This window comes from Rhopilema esculentum, chromosome 17 (assembly GCF_057945365.1).
Source record: "Rhopilema esculentum isolate cy_ngs chromosome 17, ASM5794536v1, whole genome shotgun sequence".
Classification (NCBI taxonomy): Eukaryota; Metazoa; Cnidaria; class Scyphozoa; order Rhizostomeae; family Rhizostomatidae; genus Rhopilema; species Rhopilema esculentum.
The window spans coordinates 5704131-5727084 of NC_142831.1; the positions used below are offsets into that span (position 1 = coordinate 5704131).

Consider the following 22954-nt stretch of genomic DNA (forward strand, 5'->3'; position numbering starts at 1 on the left):
AAATTCCAACGTTCAGGATGAAAGACAGATTGGATCAGCATTACTACCTACTAGTAGAAAAGTAAGTTAAACGTGCCGTCTACAAAAGGAAAGTTACCAGCTTATGAAGAGAGAAATCGCGGAGCATTGCAGAGGGGAAAAAGTTGAGCAATTGTCGCTAAGGCAGGTAAATTAAGGCTTAATTGGCCATGACCAGTAGTGGTTTTAAGGGGGGTCCAGGGGGCCTTGGCCTCAGGGCCTGAGCTTATGATAGCCAAAAAGGGCCCCTTACATAAAAAAGAAAACAAAATTGCAAAAAACAAGGGCCCCGCAGATGTTTTTGGCCTCGGGCCCCGCAGTCCCTAAAACAGCCACTGGTCATGACCTTTGGCTGAAGCAACCTACAGTGATTAGAAATGAGAATACGAGCTAATATGGACAAAACTAGTTGGCTATACAAATCAAGTACCATAGGAAGAAAGCACTATTGGAGGGGCTCTGTTGTTTAAGAAAAATAAGAACAAGAGGATCATTTATTGGAGACACAGGCATTTTCATTTTAGAGGAGCAGGCCCCTCCCTAAGCTTAGGCTTTTCGCCCCCTAAGCACGCCCCCCCCTGGCTGGGGGTTGGCAAATCTTACTTTATATAGAGAGGAGGGCAATAGTGTAGTGTATCAGTTTCAACAACGAAAGGTCATCTGCCTAGAGGGGCGAATGCCCCTCATGTTAAAAGACCTTGTCCTTAAAACAACTGTAGTCCAGAGGCTTTCGATATGAAGTAAGAGCGCTTGATTATTTTTTATATGCACTCGACTATTCTCATCGAGTGGCACCGCAGTCGTGGGTAGGCTGTCTGGGAACCAAGAAGATCGAGAACAGTGGCTATAGTAAATCAAATGCCAACCAATCTTATCCTATACTATGTCAAAACAATTTAAAAGCAAAGGGTTTTCCGAATGCAAAGGATTAAATATACCCAAGTAGCGAAAATCCAAGTAACTGCATACTCAAAAGTTAATGACAGCGCATACACTCTTTTTTTATAAATTTTGCCGAGCCTCGATGTTCTTAACTTTTTGATAATTTTAGTCTCAAATTTTAAGAGTGATTTTTTGCAAATATTTGAGAAGTTACATGCTGTATATAGTTTCTAAGACGTTTTGCTTGGTAAAGTTTAAAAATAAAGCAATGACTGCTAGTGTTTATGGACAAACTCGTCAAAGTTTTTTTGTCAAGAGAATGTTGGTACAGTAGTTGAGTGCTTGCGAATTTCAAAATGCGAATTGTTTTTTATCAAATTTCCCATCTGAAGTTGAGCATGTTTTAGCCTTGTTCTTATTTTTTGGGCAAATTGCACCTCATTGTTCTTATAAAGTGTGTTCTTTTAAAAAAGAGTGTAGCACAAAATGCGAAATAGCTGTAGCCTGTTTTAGGGTGCCAGAACGAATTGAAAACTATGATTTTTGATCTGAAAACTAGGGTTTGTGAATAGGTAAAGGCGAATACCAAAGGACTTCCTAGTGGACAAAGACTCAAAATTTAGTTGAATGCCTTCAGACAAATGTGGCTTGGGTGAAAAGGGGGAGGCACGGTCATGCTTCCCATTGCATTTTGGCAAAACAGTCAAAGCAGAAACGGAGGCTTTACCTGGCGTGCTTCTAGAACTGGAATTTTGGGGCGCAGGAATACGAGTGGACATCAGTTGTATTTGACAGGATAAAACGCACAAAAATGTTGGAACATACTGAAAAGCACATGCCACAAATTTCGAGTGACGTTTGTGTTGTAACACGTAAATCAAATATGGCTTATATGTAAGAAAGGAAACCTTGCCAGTATTGACAAAGTAGATTGGATGGATTGGGTTTATTTTTGTCAGACAATATTAGATCATTATTAGCGTCATATGTTTTTTAAATGCATATTTCTCGTCTAATTGCGACATTTCCTACAAGAACTTTGAAAGCGACGAGGTGTTTTTGTCAGACATAGAGAGGTGCAACCTAGACCCACTGTTGGTTTCACATCTAACTGCGTTGTAGTTTTTAATTGACTCATTTTGCCTGACCAGATGCTTACGTTCTCGCAGCGTGGCTGCATGTCTATTTTCCCACGATCTGTGCTCTCTCATATAACAATATTGTCACAATGGCAAATCATATAGAGCTGGGGTTTTGATACTATATACTTACTTGGATGCTATATACTTAACCCCCGTCTTCTTTGGGACGGGCTCGGAAAGCATGGCTTCTACCGCTGGAAACTAAGAAGAAACATGTCGCTTTAATGCGATAAAAATGCGTTCTTATGATGTTAGACAAGGAATGCAAGGTTTATATATCACTTTCAATTGGTTCATGATTCTTTTCAGATATAAAAGGCGGATTTTATGTAATGAAATTTCGTACGAAGTTTCGGGGAAATTTCGCAAAGTACAATAAGCGTTTGAGTACACATTGGCTTTGTTCACTAATTCGAAACGATTGCTACAGCTTCAGATAAATACTTGGGAAAAAAGCATTGTACGGCCAGAAACAGAAATGGTGGCACTTCTGCAAAATATTTTAGTTAACCAGAACTCAAATAGCAAAAGTCAGTTATATAAAAGTTATAAGATAGCTTGAAAATAGTTGACAATTCATAAAGGTTTAGTACCAAAAAAAACAAAAATAACAATATTCTTAATTTTTGCATATTTCTAAAAAACTTGAAACTTTAAAAATTACGAAAATTAAACTATGAAGATAGGCATGGCTGTAAAACATTCGCAATAACAATCTTTTTTCTTTGGACAAACTTGCGAGATTTTATAAAGATGAAAAGATGTGCTTCATGCTTGGCTGTCTTAGACAGTTTATTGTCTTAGACATGTTCAACATAAAAAAGATACAATAAAATCGCCTTTGAAAATACATAGCAACCTTAGGAATCTCTGGGCTCATTTAATTGGATAGGGTATCGGGAGTCGAGCTCTCAGCCAGGGCATCTCTACAAGCTTCAAAAGAGATTATCAACTCAGACAACAGATAAAGGGGCTAGAATACAAACAATATCATCCTCTTTGTTTTAACCGGGCAGTAAACATGTTTCGTTTGGTGCTTTGTAACCGGCAAGGAAACAATTCTATCCTTTTTATTTCAACTGGCCAGTAAACATGTTTCCTTCTCTCATTTTTTTACCCGCGCGTAAACAATTACACCCTTTTTGTTTGAACCATAAAGTAAACAATTCCATCCTTTTTGTTTCAACTGGCCAGTAAACATGTTTCCTTCTCTGATTATTCAACCGGCAAAGGAAACAATTCCAACCTTTATGTTTCAGCTGGCCAGTGAATATGTTTCATTTACTTCTGTTTAGCCTGCAAGTAAACAATTCTATCCTTTTTGTTTCAACTGGCCAGTAAACATGTTTCCTTCTCTCATTTTTTAACCCGCGAGTAAACAATTACACCCTTTTTGTTTGAACCATAAAGTAAACAATTCCAACCTTTATATTTCAGCTGGCCAGTAAACATGTTTCCTTCTCTGATTATTCAACCGGCAAAGGAAACAATTCCAACCTTTATGTTTCAGCTGGCCAGTAAACATGTTTCCTTCTCTGATTATTCAACCGGCAAAGGAAACAATTCCAACCTCCTTTATGTTTCAGCTGGCCAGTAAACATGTTTCCTTCTCTAATTTTTTTAACCAGCAAGTAAACAATTTCAACCTTTATGTTTCAGCTAGCCAGTAAACATGTTTCCTTCTCTGATTTTTCAACCGGTAAGGAAACAATTACACCCTTTTTGTTTCAACTGGCCAGTAAACATGTTTCATTTACTGCTGTTTAGCCGGCAAGGAGGCAATGGGCCAATAAACATGTTTCGTTATCTCTGTTTTCAACAAGCAAGGAAATACGCTCGATGTCTTATATCTCACTAGTCAACAAACATGTTTAACAGTCTGGTTTCCGCTCTTATTCGAACAGTTTTATCACAGAGCATGCGAGCCATTACGACATAAATGAAACGTGTGAACTCAAACTAAGCCTGAACTTTATTTGATAGATTCACCAAATTTTTTTGTAGTAGACATATATCATGTAAATGAGGAGAAAGAAGTCGACCAAACTTTGTCAAAAGACTTTCAATCTTCCGCCAATTATTTATGAATTCATTTTTAATTCGATGAATCAACCATTGATTCAAAAATCGCAATGAAGTACCTAAGCTATGCATAAATGATGTAATTTTTGATAAAATTATTTATCTTTTCATCATATATATAAAAGCTATTTGCTTAGACTGTGAGCATTTATCACATAAAACAACGAAAACATCAAAATTCTAAATATATATAATCTTACAGGCATTGAGTCATGGTAAATAGGCCTTCTTTATAGAGGGTCATTTGGTTTCGGCGTGATCGCTGCTGTTTCATGTGATATTTGCATCCGTTGTTGACAACTTACGATTGATGGAAATTGTTTTGTCAATCAGTGCGAGGTGAGTTTATGTGACCAGTTCTAGGCCAACCAATAGCATCGCAGTCATGAAAACCATGACTCAGCTGATTTTGGCACTTAGGGTATACCCAATCCATTTTATCATGACTCAATGCCTTTAAGTTGAAAATAAAAGTATAAAATATAAATTACACACTGAAAATCAGGCAAAAGTTGAAACGTTCATCATTTTGTTACTTCAAATTTCACTAATAATTGGAGAGATTAGCGGAGCTTCTTAGAAAATTGCATGTTCCCAGAGAAAAGCCAAGCACTTTAACATAAAACCTATAGAAAATAATTCCATCCAAATGAGCAAAAGTCAGGAAAGCACATGGAAACCACGTGAAAACAAGTGGTTTTAAAACTAAAGGCGATGGTTAGAAGTCCCAATGTTATGGCTATTAGACACCTCGGAGAGAAATGCAAATGCGTCATAGCGATATGATGTTGAACTGTTACACATTGCTTTTGGTGGATTTTTATAATCTCATGGTGAGCGGTTCAAAGAAGCCACGTGTATTCAAAGATCCACAACTTGGCACGTAGAATGACAATGTTGCGCAGTACTGTTCGCCCTAGCTAAGAACTTTATGTTAATTAATAAATTTCTTTCGCTTATAATTCAGTTGATATTTGTGAGGATGTTCTCGCAACTATGAAAGTTAAGGCATGTGCTGTGTAGAGATGGTTGTATAACCTGTCACAACAGGTACAGTGTAAGGTAAATCTGGTTAACAGATGCTCGAATAGGGGAGGTAAGTGATAGGTGATTGGCTGGAATAAGTATCCAATCACAATCCACGGTTGGCCGAGTGTTGGATAACAATGTTTTGGTATGTGGCAAAACACAGCAGCAATAACAGAACAGAAAACTCTCTTTTCACACGATACAAGATCAGACAGCAAATCCAATATGAAATGGTCTCTTATTAAAATGGAATCAGATTCAATTTCAGGTACTGGTCACATGGCTAGGCATTAGAGACACAAATGTCACTATAAATATTACATTATTGGACGACATTTTTACAGTACATGAATCCGGCATCTTATGAACAGGATTGCAGCGATCGTAACCTAAGCTGAACACAATTACTTAAGTGCAGAGAGTTTCGTTGTCCTTCGCCAAAAAAATTGTCATCAGATGAGTTAATGGCTAAAAGCTAAATGGCAGATTTTTGTTTGCAAATGCAGAAATACCTTTAAACTTTGAGCGCCATTTCATTTCTTTCAAAGCTGACCATCTTGTGAACTGTGCTCAGCACAGTGTCAGAGAAAAAATGCAGCCTATACATGCCTATACTACAAAATGACGCGTAAAAATGCGATCTACGGCGGCATGCATTAAAAAACTATTCCGCAATTTCATCTTGAGGCATGGGTGCGTTCTTCGTCCTTAAAAATTGTCGTTTCGATACTTCTGTCAAGACAAATTGCTGTCGATACTTCTGTCGCCTAGACGTAGCATATTGAAGTTCAAAACTATACCATAAAATATCCAATGGCTACTAGAGTTTTCTTTCCCAAAAGCAAATATATAAATATTCACCAAAATAAAAATATGAGACGATATATGGAATGATCCCTTACAAAAAAGTAGAAAACTTTGAAAAGTGCTTTTAGATTTATGCTTATGCCGTAAAGGATAAAACGGGCATAAAACGGTCAAACGAGTGTTTTTGTGACAAAAAATTCCTGCTGTTTCTGGATTTCATGAAAGCGGGAAAACTTTCATATTTCATAAGCAAACTTAATTTCCTGCTATTTGTGGGTCTATTTATAATTCAAGGAGTTTTATGCATACACCGACCAACCTGGACTCGTTCTGAGTTCGAAATAAAATATTTAAAGATGATGCTTTGTGTTTGTGCAACAAACTTAAAAATACGGTTTTATGACGAAACACAGTAGAAGTAGCTTTGTGTCAACAGTATCTTTTATCAAGAAAGAAGAGTCGATGAGAAGGCTTGGAAGACAAGGTGGCAGCCATTTTGTTGATACTGTGAGTATAAACACAGGAAAAACTAAAAAAGATAGAAAAGCAAACAAGAGACAAATATTCTACATAAGAGCTAGCAAATTTTCATCATAGAACAGACGTCTGGCCTGATCTGGTTGAAGGGACATAAGATCAAGATTGGACAGTTGTATAGGACTGTGTTTCACAAGGTAAGCATAAGAGAATCAGAGAATTCTTTAATTTACGGATGCATCACCTTCGCTTTGTGTTACTTATTTCATGGAAAACTTTTCACGATGCTGAATTTGATTTGGTGCAGTTGGTTTTAAGAAGAACTTTTAATTCCTTTCGATAATATATGCATTCTTTTATTTGTGCGAATTATAGAGCATCTAGCAATCTTTTTACAATAATTTTTGCATAAATAGCTATGTTTAGATACTTTTCATTGAATAGAAATAGGTTCTTTGGTTAATAACCCTCTTTTGGTTACAAATGTCTGGGTTAAAATTAGTCGAAAGATTTTCTCAAGCATCAATAATATTTTAAAAAACACCAAAAAACACGAAAAGGAAATAGAGAATACGTTTCAAGTGAAAGATCAATCACATATAAAAAGAGTTAAGAGGACTATCCAGGGCAGATCGAGAGAATGACTCCACGCTCAATAGGTTCTTTGGTCTTAAACCACACAGCGCCTTTCTAAGATTTATACATCGCTAGAAAAAGGAGGAATCTTGTGCAAAATCTTTTAAGCTTTCTTTAGGTTTATAACAGCACCCGATGTGATATCTGGAGTTTAAGAATATGTACCAAGTTTTACATGAATTTTCCGTAGATAAAGATGAATCAAAAAGAAGCTTTATTACTCTTGCTGATAGTCTCTGCAACACACGTCATCGTATCGCCACACATATTGGTCGGTCGAAACACGGATTTCTACAAACGGCAACGTGCAGACAGAGAACGAGTAGAAAGAAGATACCCGAATCATGAGCCTGATAAAGTGAAACTTCGAGAAAAGAAACTGTACAGGATCTTTGCAAAAATAATCTCCAACGTCTTAGTAAGTTGCGAAGAGCAGAAATATTGATCGCCACTCGAGTAATATTCTGTATAGCAAAAATATGTCGGTAAAAAAATATACGATCTAGAACATTAAAATAAGTACCATCAAACTAAATATTTTTCTGGTTTTACTTTTATTGCGATAGCGCTAGTATTAGTGTAGAGCTGAAGTGACTCTTTGGTGTGTGATTAACGACAAACGAAAATAATATGACACGAGACAGCTCGAATTTTTTCGTCTTTTTGCACACTCCAAGTCGGTTTTTGTCTATAATAATTCGTTAGATTTTGTCGAATTTATTGATACACTTATTCAAGATTCATTGTAGAATATGTATCGTGTTTCGTCAAATGACATTTTGTTTCGTCCAAGAAAACCATGTTTATGATTTCGTAAGGCAAAGTATGACGGATGGGGACGAAATGCAACAAAATAAATGCACATGTGGTAGATGATCGAAGGCAATGGATAAAACGATAAGAGAAAAAAAGGAATTTATTTTATCTTATGAGTGTAATAAGTTAAAAAAGTGATGAATCACTTATTGCGTGTGGAAATAAGGTAAGAAAAACTGAATAACTAATGAGGGGAAGAATAGATGAACTTACGAATAAATAAATAAATGAAGAATAGACGAATGAATGAATAGATTAATAAATCATCGGAAGAATAAAATGCCAAACCATAATAAAGAAAGTTTGACTTAGATTCTGTTTAAGTTTTTTTCAAAAATCCAGATTGAATAAACAAATAAGGAAAGGTAAGAATAATTTGAAAAAGCAGGCCTGGAAAATCTAAAGGCACATTGGCAAATTGATTGGCACAACACATTGGCAGGTGCTTTCCAAAACAAAATACTTGTGAGTCATTGTGACAAAGTTTTGTGGCACATTCTTAACAAAAAAATACAATAAGGTATTACTTACTGTCTGGGGCTTGGGAACCTCGATCGCGGCCTGTTTGGTGTGTATCTAGAAATTAAGAAACATAAAAACGCGAATAATTAGAATCAGATGAGACAAAAATGCAATGGAACACACGGTCGTGCCATTTTTGTTCTCTAACGTCCTTGCCAATCTGGCAATAGATTACGATTGTTTCTTTAAGTTAGGATTTAGTTACATGAAGCAGGCATGAGCCAGAAAAGGAATGCGGGAACAACGATACTATTACTATGCAACTTTGTGCATTTTTTGACAAAAGATAATATTCTCTTGATTATTAAACCTATTGAAACTACCGTGTCATCTCTTTGAAAGAGATTTCATTGGGAAAAACGCTACGTTTCTATTATCTAGAATGTAAACAATGTCGCCATTGATCTTTTCGCTTACTTTGATTTTTATTTGCGAGTGTAGCAATTTGCATTTGTAATTATAATGTCAAATTCAAAATAAAGTTCTGTGACATGAGCTATGGTGCACGATTGCCTTTAGGATGCAGCACACTCCCGGCATCGAGCCAACACTACAAAGAATGGAAGCTAGTTATGCCTATTGTGCCAGGAAGATAGAAATAAAATGGTTTACTTCTGTGCAAAAAAGCTATTATTAGCCTTGAGCAGTGACATCTTGTGCAATATTTTTTATAGACAGGCGGGTAAAAATGACAACGTTATCCCTAAAAGAACAGCGACATGATAGTTGTTGGCAACAGCTTGCAACATATTACTCTTAAAAATGCCTTTGAAAAAGTAAGCATTTTAGAACATACTAAAGCATTTCGTCTGACACTCTTCACAATGTAAAACGTCAGAACATAGACCGAAAAATAACAATTGTAAAAATATCAATCAGTAATTTAGAATATCTTGCTTTATTTTTTGGCATTCCGGAAAGGTAACAGGCTGTCACTGGCGGGATATCTTATCAATTTAATGAAATCGTCACTGAAATTCACTAACACATCAAAGTATAACAATAGCCAAAGCTAATGAAAAGAACGTCTAAAATTTAAAATAACAAAAAAAACAAATTTAAGCTTCGTCACAAATTGAACGCCAATTCAGTGCATTTTGAAGAAAATCAGCTGAAAGCTGAGAGGTCAAAAGAGGATTACAGTACGCAACTACATCCCCCACAAACGTAACGTTTTACGTTTTTAAAAATCAATGCTTAAGCCCTATGGTAAAAGTAAAATAGAAAATAAAGGTCTGCCTAAACAAATCAAACTTCAAGCGGAGTAGCAGCTTGCGTTAATTTGAATTGGCCACCCACTAAATCATTTCAGCGATGGTTGACGCCGCTCAATCTTTACTGATTTTTTTTCGTGGAATTTTCAGATTTTCAGTGGATCATCAAATTTTTTTTCATTTTTCGAACTAGTGTTCAGTGCTGCTTAGTGAAATTTTGCATCGATTTTCAACTTGCCACCGAAAGACGCCAAACAGCAGTCGGTCTCCATACAAACATGTTGGGCGCTATTTAAAAACGTTGAACCCATTTTGTCAGGACTTTAGATATAATCAAAAAGTTTTACGCAACATCATACAGACCTTTTGTTCTTGGAGAGAAGAGCTCCGGGTCTATATCTCCTGACTGCTGTAGCGAAGTTGTGTTCTCGTATATTTCGTCATAAATCGACTCAGCGGCATAGTCCATTCGTTCGTACAACTCGCCACTGTCTGCGTTGCTCATGACTGTGACGTATGTTTCATATAAACTGTGGTCCTGCATGGACAAGTATATATCTTCTGCTTCTTCCAGCATATTTGGACGTTGCTGGGCATCGGCCTAAGAACAAAACATGACAAGTTTTCTAATGAAAACAGAGGCATTTGCTTTTTTTTGTAACGATGCAAGTTTTTTAATATACTTTTTTTAAAGGCAGGCTGATAGGATACAAAGCTTGGATTCACTAAAACATTTAGCAACTTGGGAGCTCAACGAAAAGTTGTAAGCAACTTGACAACATGGCTACAACATATGATATAAAATGATTTTAGGTTTTAAACAATACTCTATTTGTGTTCATTAAAAGTTAGCAAATTTTCATTTTAGATAAATTAAATTGAGAATGAGAATTTTCATAAGGTGTGGCGCAAAAACATTCACCTTGCCTGAGAAAGGGCTAAGTAAATTATCACAAACCTTGGGCTAAAACTAAATTAGCTTACACAAAATTGAAGGCTTTAATCAATTTCAGCCAATTTTTCATATCCTGTTACTTTCAAAATGTACCCGTTTGTAAATATTAAGTCATCTTTTTGGTCCTAAAAATAATAGTTCACTTTCTTTGCAGCAAAAAATCGTTCGAAGGCCAGAAAGTAGCTCTACCTTGCAAAACTTCATATGTTTTAAGTGAAAAAGTAAACGAATTCTAAATTTAGAATATAATTTTTAAATGTAAAAATCCAGTTATTTTACGATATAATTATTTTTGGTTGAATGCTGCTAAATCCGGCTGTAGCAGTCTGACCTCTTTGAATGTTTCTGCGAGCATCTAATATCAGAATTTGGTCAGAGCAGGGTCTCGAATTTTAGACAACTGTAGTTCGTGAACTTCGTGACAAATTCAGCCATTCTTGCAACTGTGACGATCGAGCAAGAACAATGACTCGAAAAAATTCACTGCTATCATTAATTTACTGCGGTGACATTCTTTCCCAAGAAAATCTCTAGCAAACTTCACTCGGTTTAGTGGAAAAACAAAATCACTAGAGAATGAATTAAAATTCTTACCAACACACTCCCAAGTCTATCGTTGCCACATTCAATGGCAATCTGACTTGGTACCAGACCATCTTCATTTGCAATATTCAAAGCATCGAAGCCACCAGGGCATTCCAAAATAGTCACAGCCAATTTCACCAAATTGTATCGTGCAGCAAAGTGCAAGAGAGTTGGATTTGACGTCATCTCTTGCGCTGAAAACAGAAACAAGGGTTTTAGAAGAGCCTCTGTTTCTTTGCACATTAAGCAATGAAATCGTCTTTCGAAAAAAACGAAAACTTGATCATCATCAGCTGTTTTTCAACCTGTAGGCTGCGGGTGCTCCCACTGATGACCATCTCATAACAAGCAAAAATAAAACTGAAAAAAACCAAATTATATTCTTCCCTATAACTAAAACGCCTGACTCATGCCTGGTCTACAACGGGTCTTGTATTTATGGTTATCATATTCTTCACCAAATACTATTACTTCCGCCCTTCCCTCAGAACAATGTCGATAGACAAATTACAAGTCACACGATAAAACGTATTTCCTAATCCCCTAAGTCGATTTATAGAAACCAGTATTGTTTCAAGGGGAAAGGGGATGGCTGAATTTGCTGTTGAAAAATGGCGTTAGTTGTTCAAGACTTTTGGCAAGAACGGTAAGTGTTTACAAAACAACTGACAACAACAACTTAATTTTTTTTCTTTGTTTGCAGTAGCAATAGATACAAATAATTGAAAAATCAACCCACCCCGATAATTATAGCCCCCTTTTTATATAAATTTCATAGTTATTACACAAATATGGCATAGCAACTTACAACTGAACGAAAAGCAAACATACCCTGCCTTATTCTTTCTCTCGTGTCTTTGGCTAGTAAGTTGAAATTGGATGGCAAATTTTTCTTAAACTGTTTCTCCAATTCAAAATCCAGAGCCACGACATTTTTTGTCTTTAAATGAAATGCAGCACACATGAATTCTATTGGATCGCCCACGTTCATAAGTGTATTTTTTATTTGCTCTAAATATGACACGAAAGTAAACGGTTTATGTCGACACAGCATCGTTAGGTGATTGCCATGGTGGACCGTTAGTTCTGTTTCCTCTGGAGGGTAGTACTCTGAAAGATATAAAGATACATATTAATAAAGAATAAAGAGGATTGAAATATGAAATAAGCAATGACAGGATAATATTTCCTAAATTTTGGTCACATTGTTTTCGGTCTCTGCAAATTCAAAATAGCAAATTTTTCTCCCTTCAAATGTTGATGCTTTTGATATGACTCTACAAACAAGATTGTCTTGGGTTAAGGTGGGTACAATAGCACTTCTTTTCACTGCAAAATGCTTCTTGGTTCGAAATAATAAAATGCTTGCCAAGAGTACTTGGAACAACTAAGCAGTTCCAGCCAATTCTCTTTGTACTTTCGATTCACGTCCTATAGTAATAGCAGAGTTACCATTAAGTAGGCATTGAACTTCACCTAGAGGGCGTTCCTAGCAGGATGGGGACATTGAAAATTAAAGGGAAATCAGCGTATTGTTATGAATCTCTGCAGGTTCGCCAAAAAATGTGCCAACACCGTCCAAACGTTTGGCAAAAATATAAAGTAAAAGAATTGTTATGAAAACCAAATTGTCACATACGATGAAAGAAAAATTGTTTTGCAAAGTCAAGATTTTTTTCCAAGAAAATGTACATACGTTTTAAAAAATGTAAATTACTCTTTATCGGTCTGTCATAACGATGCTCGGTGTCTTATAGGAAGAGCTGTACACGCTATCTGGTATGTTTCACGTTTAAAGGCATTCGACACAGGTAAAAATGTGACACAGGTGAAGTTTAGTGAAAAGTTTAGTCACGTTTTGCCACCCACAGCTAAACTTCACTCCACTTCACTAAATAAAAGATGGGTGAAATGTTTAGTCGTTTTGCCAGGGCTTAAGAACAACAGCCTAAAGATGAGCACATTCAAGGATCTGCAGGTTGAATTCCTGAATGAAATCTGTATGTTAAATTTCAATTCAGATTCTGCGTGCTAAGCGATACGATTCTCGAAGGGGAACTTCATTTCAACTAAGACAATACTCTTTCCCTAGATGTCTAGTTCTTAATTATCAGATGTATTCAAAATTAGAAGTATTCTTTGGTCGATCACTTCAACTGAATAATAAAAAGAACAGTCATAAAACGATATCGCGAGAAATCAAAAGCGAAGGGAAATGTAGCAAATTATTTTTGTTCACTAAAGCCAATTGAACCTGACTTGGTTTTTCTCTGAATAGGACTTAGGATTCGAAATGAAATTTTTTTGATAAAAAGGGCCTCAATTATTCGCCAAGTGTTAATGGTGCATTTTCCTCTCTACAATTGATGACAAGCGATCGTATCGTAACAGAAAGTTCTTTAAGGCCCAATGCTAAAGACATATTTTATGATTTGAAGCAAATATCTTCCTTATACCTTTGCCGAAAATATGTTCCGATTCAGTAGAATACCAGGGTTAGCTGACCTACCCCTGTAAATTACTCACGGAGGGCTCCAGTTGGCTCGAAATGTGAAAATTTCCAATAATGTGAATTGACGGCCTAAAAAATTTTTAGTATCCTATTCTTTTTGTAATTTTGTTTTTACGACGATGTATTCTCTACATATACAGATAAACTAAAAAATTTGTCGGTGAAGGTGAATAGTTGCCTGATAATTACACTAATCATGGAACTTATAGTGATCGCATCAAAGGCATATGACATGCATAAGTACAGCGAATCCAAAAATAACTTAGGCCAAATTGATCAGAGCATGCGCACAAGAAATAAATTGAAAACTGCTCACGTGAAACCACTGCGCGCTGCTCTAATATTTCACCGATTTGCAGAAAGGCGGAAACTGTTCACGTATTTTTCTCTGTACTCAATTTAATTGGTCAACCGCTCGTGGTCGAGTGAAGTTTAGCGAGGGTGGCAAAACGTGACTAAACTTTTCACTAAACTTCACTCAACTTGTTTGAACTGCGAGCTGTCTATGACGCTGTTGGGTTGTAGGGGATCTTGCATAGGAATTTGCTTTTGGTTTATTTTGTTGCATGCACAAACAGTGGATAAAAATAAGAATTGGATGAAGCTACGAACAAAGAAAAGACTTTTTAGCACATTAACAACAATGTTGACTATTGAAGAAGACACAGTAGCGTACAACGAGATATGCAGTTGTCTCATAAAGGCTTTTTGGGTCACGTAGAGACAGGAAACCAACGAAAACAGACGAAAACCTTTGGATTTCCACAGCTAGTGCGCTTGCGCGATCACAACAAATGTGTAATTGGTGGCAAAACGACTAAAAATTTGCTAAACAACACGAGACAACGCTGAACATTTTTGACCAGGATCAAATTTTGCTCAACAACACTCAAAACGACTAAACAACACTAAACAGGGTGGTAAAACGACTAAACTTTTCACTAAACTGTTGACTAAACAGTGAAATGTTAGTCATTTTGCCAGGGCTTTAGATAGGAAGGGAAATTTGGATAACATAACAAAAAATATAAACTATGAATTCATTTTTCGCATAAACATGTGGATTTGAATAATAGCCGGAAATGCTTAAAATTAGGCCGAAATAAGGTGTGAAGATTCTAGTTGTGCGGGACTTGAACAATAGTTGTTGTTGTTGCTATCAGTGCGCGCGAGACAAGAAGGAACAGTTGAAGCAGAGATATAGGTTGGAAAGTTAGCAGAAGCCGTTATAGAGTTCTAAAGTGTGACGTCACCAAAAATGTTTTTCTTAGAATTTTTGATAGCGAATCACTGCTATTTTTGCTCTTTTCAAAATGTTTAACTGATTTATTAGAAGTATTTCACGATGCTCTTTCAGGCTATGGGATCCAAAACTCGAAGCAAAAAAAATTAGAAACTATCAAATCGTGATGAAACTGAGAACAACGAAATTTTCTAAAATCCAAGAACATGATTGCCCTGTTGGCCTAGAATTTAAGACACAAGGGATTAAAACATACTTCCCACATCTAATACAGCATCAGAACGGAAGCGAATCTCTTGACGTGATATAAAAGTTAAGAACATTACATAACATCATCCATGACATCATAATTAAGAAACTCTTAAGAAATAATGAGTATTGAAATTTTCCAGAACATTAAGAAACTGGAGTACTCAACCTTTATTTCTTATAAAAGAATAAGTGTATCGGAGTACCGAGGAAATAGAGAAAATTGAACTATCATTTGTTTATTCTTGAATTCCTCATTACTTAGGGCTGCAGAATTTTGACAGTGGACAACGATATGCCAGGACATGCTAAAACTGCATTACATTGGTAGCTTTCGAAAATCCATGTTTGTCATTATAAATTATTAACACATTGTCAGTGACAAACTGAAATGTCGTCACAGGTTTTCATGTGGGTCATTTTGAGATTAGCAAGAAACGGCGTCACCCATTCTATTGCTTTTTCTACGCTATCTACGCTAATCATAGGCAATCACAGAAACTCTGGACTATCATGGGCAACAACTAATACGTAGCAAATCTTAGGGCTACCGGCATGCTTTGCGAGTATATATTTTCAAAACCAGCCTAACATCGTACTGCATGAAAATATAAAACACAATCAATTTCTCAAGACAGCTGCCGCAAAGCATGCCGGTTGCCCAAGAGCCTTTAATCAATCATTGAAACTCTAGCTTTAAATTAGTTCAAGACAGTTATGAAAAAAAATACACGAAGATAAGCATCTTCGTGATGAACATGCTTTGATACCCTAAAATGGAACCATTGACCAGAAAAGAAGCCCACCATTCTAATGTGGGGTTGAAATCGTTTTGAGTATTTGATAGGAATTTCCAATAACCTAACTTTGCTAGATCTAGCATTACTTGTTTTGCTGCATGACCGTTGCTGCATGGCAAAACGACTAACATTTCACTAAACATTTCACTAAACATTTCACTCAACTTTTGTCTAGCCAAAAGTTTAGTGAAAAGTTTAGTCGTTTTACCACCCTGTTTAGTGTTGTTTAGTCGTGGTGGGTGTTGTTGAGCAAAGTTTGATCCTGTTCAAAAATGTTTATCGTTGTTTAGTGTTGATTAGTAAATGTTTAGTCGTTTTGCCACCAATTAAACACTTGTTATGGTCACACAGGCGCTCTATCTAGCTATGAAAATCCAACGGTTTTCGTCTGTTTTCGTTGGTTTTCCTGTCTCTACGTGACCCAAAAAGCCTTTATTAGAAACTGAATATCTCGTTGTACGCCACTGTGTCTTCTTCAAAAGTCAACTTTGTTGTCAATGTGCTAAAAAGTCTTTTCTTTCCCCGTCGCTTCATCCGATTCTTATTTTTATCCACTGCTTATGCATGCAACAAAATAAACCAAAAGCAAATTCCTATGCAAGATCCCCTACAACCCAACAGCGTCATAAACAGCTCGCAGTTCAAAAAAGTTGAGCGAAGCTTAGTGAAAAGTTTGGTCACGTTGGCCACCCTCGCTAAACTTCACTCCACTTCACTCAATAAAAGATTGGTGAAATGTTTAGTGAAATGTTTAGCCGTACAAGCCGCACGTACACCGGAAGTAATTTGCACAGTATCAAAGATATATTACATCGAAACGATATTGCTTTCGACAGCAAACATTATCTCGACAATTAATTCAAGATGGCTGCCTAGAACAGTAAACACATTAAGTCCATAAAACCACAAATGAGATTCTTTAAGGGAGTTTTTTGTTATGCCATGGCGACTATTCGCTAATAGCATTCTTATGATGAAATAATTACATTTCTAAAATCTGTCCACTACAAAATACAAATCAATTGGAATTCAAAACTATTCTGTTGCAAGCATAGAAACGATTGTTTATATATAGTACACATCTTCTGTAGTATACAAAGAAAATTGAATTGAATTGAAATTAATTTAATAGAATAATTTCTTGGCTACTTTCGCCCTAGCTACGTTCAAGTTTAGAACAACTTTAATATGTTAGAAGAAACTAAAGAGAAAAAAGAAATTTGTAAACGAAGTCAATGATGTTCGTGCAAACATCAATGACTTGTTTTCGTGGGCAAAAATCATCAAAAACTTAGCTTTATCTTACACAAAATATTGACTTGACTGCAAGGCATTTGTTAGTAATACTAGTGGAAATACTGTTCTAAGACTGTGCGACATAAAATCTAAGTTAGGCAGATGACATCATATGCGGTTGTTTTGCTCGTACAATAAACTCCTTTCAGAATTTTTAGCTTCCTTTCAGAATATGTTTCAGCAGGGTAACCATTCATAATGACGTCATACCTAACGAACATTGCAATCTCAAGGCATGCTTTAACATGATAACATGGTAATCCTCCAGCAATGCACCCAAAAGAACCGTTGCGTAAGCATTTCAGAGTAACATTAGCACTAAACAAACGTGTCTGTCAAGCATGAGAGCAAAAAGGAGTTCACAATTAACACTCATATTATCATGCTGGTAGCAAAAAAACTTGATCGGGGCGAGCTAAATGACATAAAATCGTGAACAACTCTTTGGCGGTACAAAATTTGAACATTTAAATGTTTGCTTTTTTCAAAGCCATTAACAGAAAATCCTTAGGCATTAACTTACTTGTAAAAAGGAAACTCGTTTATAGCTGTTATTCTCTTCAATGATATTTTTAATGTCTTAGGAATTCTTTGTCGAGTTGGCATTGCTTAGGGATAGAATATGGTACTTTTCGCAAATAACAACTCTTGGAGCATCCGCTAGCATTTTTCACAGATTATCTGTAGGTTATCACCACGAATTTCTCAAAAAAGATACTTCAATGGTTCCTTTTACAAATTTCACTTTTTCATAGATTATAAAAAGAGTTGAATCACCAAATTAATCCTTATAATTCCGTTCGCTGCTTCCCGAAAAATCTCAACAGGACAAAACATTTCACCACAGAATAGGAATTAGGCAGAAGGGGAACTCCTGCCTATCAGGCGAAGCCAAAAAAAACTTGCGCGTGCGTTAACTTATACGAGGCTTAGCATGTATCTGTCGGGGAAATTTAATAAAAAATGAAAGTAGACAACTTTATTTGAGACGAACTGCCCCATGAAAGTGACAGATTCAATTATGTATCATAATTTGTTTATATCTGATTAATTAATGATAATTTATCATGGCTAAGTTCGTCTAATGAAATCGAGGTTAAAGGGGAATTAAGGAATTCTATTATTGACTCAGGCTTCAAAAACAACGAAGGAACCGACGAGAGTTACCCTTTTGCCTATTTACTATTCTGTGATTTCACCATCTCTTGATTAGTTCTTTGTTTTTGACAGGGGGTTTAAAGGAAGTAGAAAACTGTTTTTAGGGGTATCTTTCCATAACGTATGAGGAAGCGGCCTTTTCTACACCAAAGACATTGAGGCAATGCTAAACATTTATCCTCTATGTTGTTGGAACAAACAAAATGGCCAACTTGGGCAAATGCTCTATAAGAAACAACAAAGAAAAATGCCTTTGCTGACAAGACTTTCAAAGAAATCGAATGTTTTATTTCACATTCCGCTTAAAAACATGATTGATCTGGTACTTACACACATGCAGTTAAAAGCGGGTGCTATCTGAATTAAATGAATCATACCTGGGGCACGAAACCTCAGAACATTGTCTCCAATTTTTACAGCGCTGGCCTCGCATTCTCTTTGAGTGCTAAGTCCGGTGAATCTGATTGTGAAATCGACGTTGTTTGGCAGCGATTGACTGAACACTAATACCACCGATTCATTTTTCTGTAAACAATAAAAGACATACTCTCACATTCAAGTTAAAGAGTATCTGAATTTTTTTTAAAAAAAAGGTAGCCTTGACTTCAGTTTTATTGTCAAACTGTGCATGATCTAAAGCTAAAAACCTTTTGCATCCTCACTTACAAACAGTTAACATAAAGTGGGGGTTGATCCAAACCGTTTGATCAGCATTTTGAACACTTAATTTTTTGCCTTTTGTACATTCGCCCTAACAATGTAAATTCTTATCAAAGCAGTCTGGTTTATGCACAAACTATAGCAGCTACCCATTGTTTCTTAGTTATTGAATTCCTAGTGTGTACATCCGAATCATGTAACCTTTTGGCATTTCTCGCTTTGTTTAATAGATTCTTCTCCTTACCAAACTCTAATAAACCGATCACATGTAAATGGACACACCCCATGGGCACGTGTGAGCTTTTCCATTCCTTGATTCATATGGGAGTTTCTTCTATTTAGCAATATATTCATTTATTAAGAAAACCATTTTTGGAAAATTCAAGAAATGATAAGCTGTTTGTTGCCTTGACTTATATATTTATCATTTTGAAAACTTTCAATTAGAAATTTTATCAAATGATGGTCAACACACTGGTTAACATCCAAAATACTAAAGTTATTCCTATGATATAAAGAAAGAAACCTACAAAGGGTTGCAACCAAATGGTGATAAAGGAGAATTGTTTGACAATAAACAAACAGACTAAAAATCAGCATGATAAAACTAAAAAATAGCAGATAAGCAATTAAACAAAATATCAATAGGGCTTAACATTAAAATAAAAATTTCCAAATACTTACATTATATATCACAGATGATGGTGAAATATGTATAATATTAAAATACTTTTGCGTTTCTGGAAGAAAAAGACAAAACAAATACAAACAATGATCAGTGAAAAATAGATAGAAAGGGTTGCTAAGATTCATTAGAATATATTAGGTTAACAAACACAATGTAAGGTTAACAAATGCAACAAAGGTATAACAGGTAAGGGGAGTGCTGAGGTTGCTTCTATTGGGCAAAATTAAGATCTCCTCATTTGCATTTAATGCTATGCAAAAACCATGATCTATCTATTGAATTCAATGCAATGACACCAGAAAAAGTTCTGCATAGTGACGTTACAGGGCCAAAGCAGCCTTCAAATCCAATTTGGGTTTGGAAGTCAAAATTCTAGGAAGTCTCTTCCAGTTCAAAAGACTCATTGTCCTGCAGCATCTTGTGGAGTTTGTCTTGTGGATAAAAATTAATGTTTAGGACTGGAAGAAAAGTGTTTATAATATTAGAATGAGTAAATACAATCTTTAAGTTAACATATGTTTGGTTAGTTTAGACAACTGTGCAGTTGTGTACATTTATGCATTGCATGGCCAGACATCTGAAATTGTATCAGAAAACTTTGACAGCAAAAATATTTTATTTCAAACTGTTTTGTAGGAAAGTGTATTTTGTGATAGCAGAAATTGCAATTAAGACAGTGACAAGAGTAAACAATTTTGAAGCTCACTTGGAAAGAAATTTATAACATACTTTGTGGGAGGCCTGGTGCCTGGGATTTTCTTGGAGCCGGAGTGGGCCTGTCTCTTTTTTCAGACATCTTCTTTATTGTTTTTCTTTCAGGTTTAATATTCTCAAGTCATATTCGCTGCAAGAGTAAAAAACATAAGAACTTTTATTTTAATACAATGGGGTCAGAAGATGGCCGCGGAGAGGATTTCTGGACCCCAGGTCAAAACAAAAGAAAAAAGTTAGGCACACCGGAGGCGACTTTTTTTAGGGGTCCGGGGAAAATGTTTGAGATGATGGTTGGTTAGGGTTAGGGTTAAGTTTCTAGTGACATATGCTGGGAAAAGAAAGAAAGGGTGACCTTTGATCAGAGTGCACATCAATGTGAATGACAGGAAGCTGTTGAATTGATCAAGAGAATTTTACATCTTGAACAGAAATGTGCAACTTATTTGTATTAGTATTTTCAGTAGGACATGCTTACAACTCCAAAATGAAGACATTACAATGATACAGAAAGTCATCTACTGAATTGATGTTGACTATAGACAAATAATAGAATTATACCTAAATAAGTTTAGTAAAGAGATCAAACAAAATCAAGCAGTACAAAAAAGGTTGGTTTCTTTTTTGTTCTTAACCAAGGGGGTGCTCTCTCCTTGATTAGTTTATCTGTTGAGAGAGTTCCTCCTTTCAGGAATTCCTTGCATACCAATCTCCTTATGAACCTGATAACTTTGTGATCTGATGTAACTAGTTAGTTAAATGTATTATTTTAATGGCATTTGTCATCTTTTGAAAATAATGAGGCCCCCCTAGCCCCCCCCAGTGGCATGGTGCCTGGTTTCCTATCACCAAGGTCCCAGGGACAATGCCCCTGGCTCCTTAGTCCTCCTGTGTTACTACCATGCAGAACATATGCCTATATTACAAGATAAGAAACAAAGATTATTCAACACAGAGAACTCTAGTTTTTTAATGCAGAGCAATGTCCTTAATAGCATTTTGGGTCCTTTGTGAGATTTATCATATTTGTGTTTCATTTATCATTACCTATCATCTTTTTGAAAAGCTTTTCTGGTATTTTTGCATTTCATTTCATTGAAGTTGGTTGTGATATTCGAAGAATTTTTATTGTTTGTGTGTACATTTTCTGTTTATCACCTAAAAAAATTGATTAACTGCATAACAAGCCATAAAGGTGTGGGAATCTGCTGCTCACAAAAAAGTTTTTTGAAACTTGTGCGAGGTGCGACGAGTCGTGGATTAATCGATTACCAAGAAACTTATACAATAACAATTATGAAAACAAAATCATAAATCAAATTAAACAAGCAATTTTAACAAAAAAGATTGAAATGACCATTCACGGACCGATGTGATATTCGTAAAGAAATTATTTAAATGTTGTGATGGGAAGGGAATACTTGACAAGTAAACAATATATAATTTTACTTCCGTGATCGAGCCCACACTTGCAGAGGATCAGAGGACCCTTCATTTCATCAAGATTGCGAAATGCGGTATCAGAAATTTAATATCCTAGATAGATAAAGAGTTTAAAACGTGAAAAGACCGGGGTAACGTTTTCGTTTGTAGTAACATCTTCATGGAGATGAAATGGTTTAGAAATCCTTCTGCATATAATCGTGTCACTGAGTTGAAATATAACACCGCCAAATCCTTCGGCGCTTAAAATGTACCTTTGACTGAAACAGAGTATATAAAAGTAAATTATCCCAGCTATAAATGAATCTTTTCGACTTTCTTTCCATATTCTGTTGCATGTATTACATGAGGCCCTTGAAAACGAAAGTTCTTCACGTTCAAGAAATTCATACGCGGATTATATTGGATTAAGGAGGAAGTTCCGCGGGTCCAGCGACAAGTCACAACATAAATACTAACCTGTTCTTCTTCCGCGAGTAAGTGATATCAAGCAGCCGAATTACTTCAAACTGTATCCTTTATTATTTGCTATAACGCTGCCTTTCTTTGACAACTGTTCGTATATTGCAATTATCCATCTCTCAACTTCCTTACTTGTTTCTTGCCAATAACTAATCACGCGGTAACGCTGCTGCACAGCGGCTGATAAGAAAATGGAAACCGGAAGAAAATTGCCTCAATTAAAGTTACAGAATCAAAGTCGATGATGCAAGAAGAGCTTAGGAACTTAAGGGAAGGGACTTTCGCCATCATGAAGGAAGAGACTTCCTGATCACTTATCGGTCATAAGGGAAGGAAGTTTAATCATAAGGGAAGGGGATGAGCTCGTGCTGTTTAGGCCTTGTTTTCTGTAATGAAATATCACGAAGTAGTGCCTTACCACTTTAAAGACGAATTCTGACAGCTTCAGGGCAAGTTTACTTGTTCTCCGTCAACCTGACAACAAGAAATATCCACAGAAATTCTTCTCTTTCTTGGGTATACGATTCGCATTCCTTTGCAGAAATTCTTCTTCTACCAATATATTTT

The 22954-nt window shown here is 36.0% G+C and overlaps 1 protein-coding gene across 1 annotated transcript in view; it reads right to left on the reverse strand.

The window, feature by feature from the left end:
• LOC135681026 (uncharacterized) overlaps positions 1-22551 on the reverse strand; it is a 40152-nt gene extending 17601 nt beyond the window's left edge. Inside the window, exons 1-8 of the mRNA XM_065195342.2 lie at positions 22385-22551; positions 20501-20615; positions 19768-19823; positions 18801-18948; positions 11997-12275; positions 11175-11359; positions 9989-10226; positions 8421-8465 (exon numbers count right to left, since the gene is read on the reverse strand). Of these exons, the coding sequence (XP_065051414.2) occupies positions 8421-8465; positions 9989-10226; positions 11175-11359; positions 11997-12275; positions 18801-18948; positions 19768-19823; positions 20501-20567 (1018 nt within the window). The 5' untranslated portion in view covers positions 20568-20615; positions 22385-22551. The remainder of the gene's footprint in view (positions 1-8420; positions 8466-9988; positions 10227-11174; positions 11360-11996; positions 12276-18800; positions 18949-19767; positions 19824-20500; positions 20616-22384) is intronic.
• Positions 22552-22954: the final 403 nt, after the last annotated feature.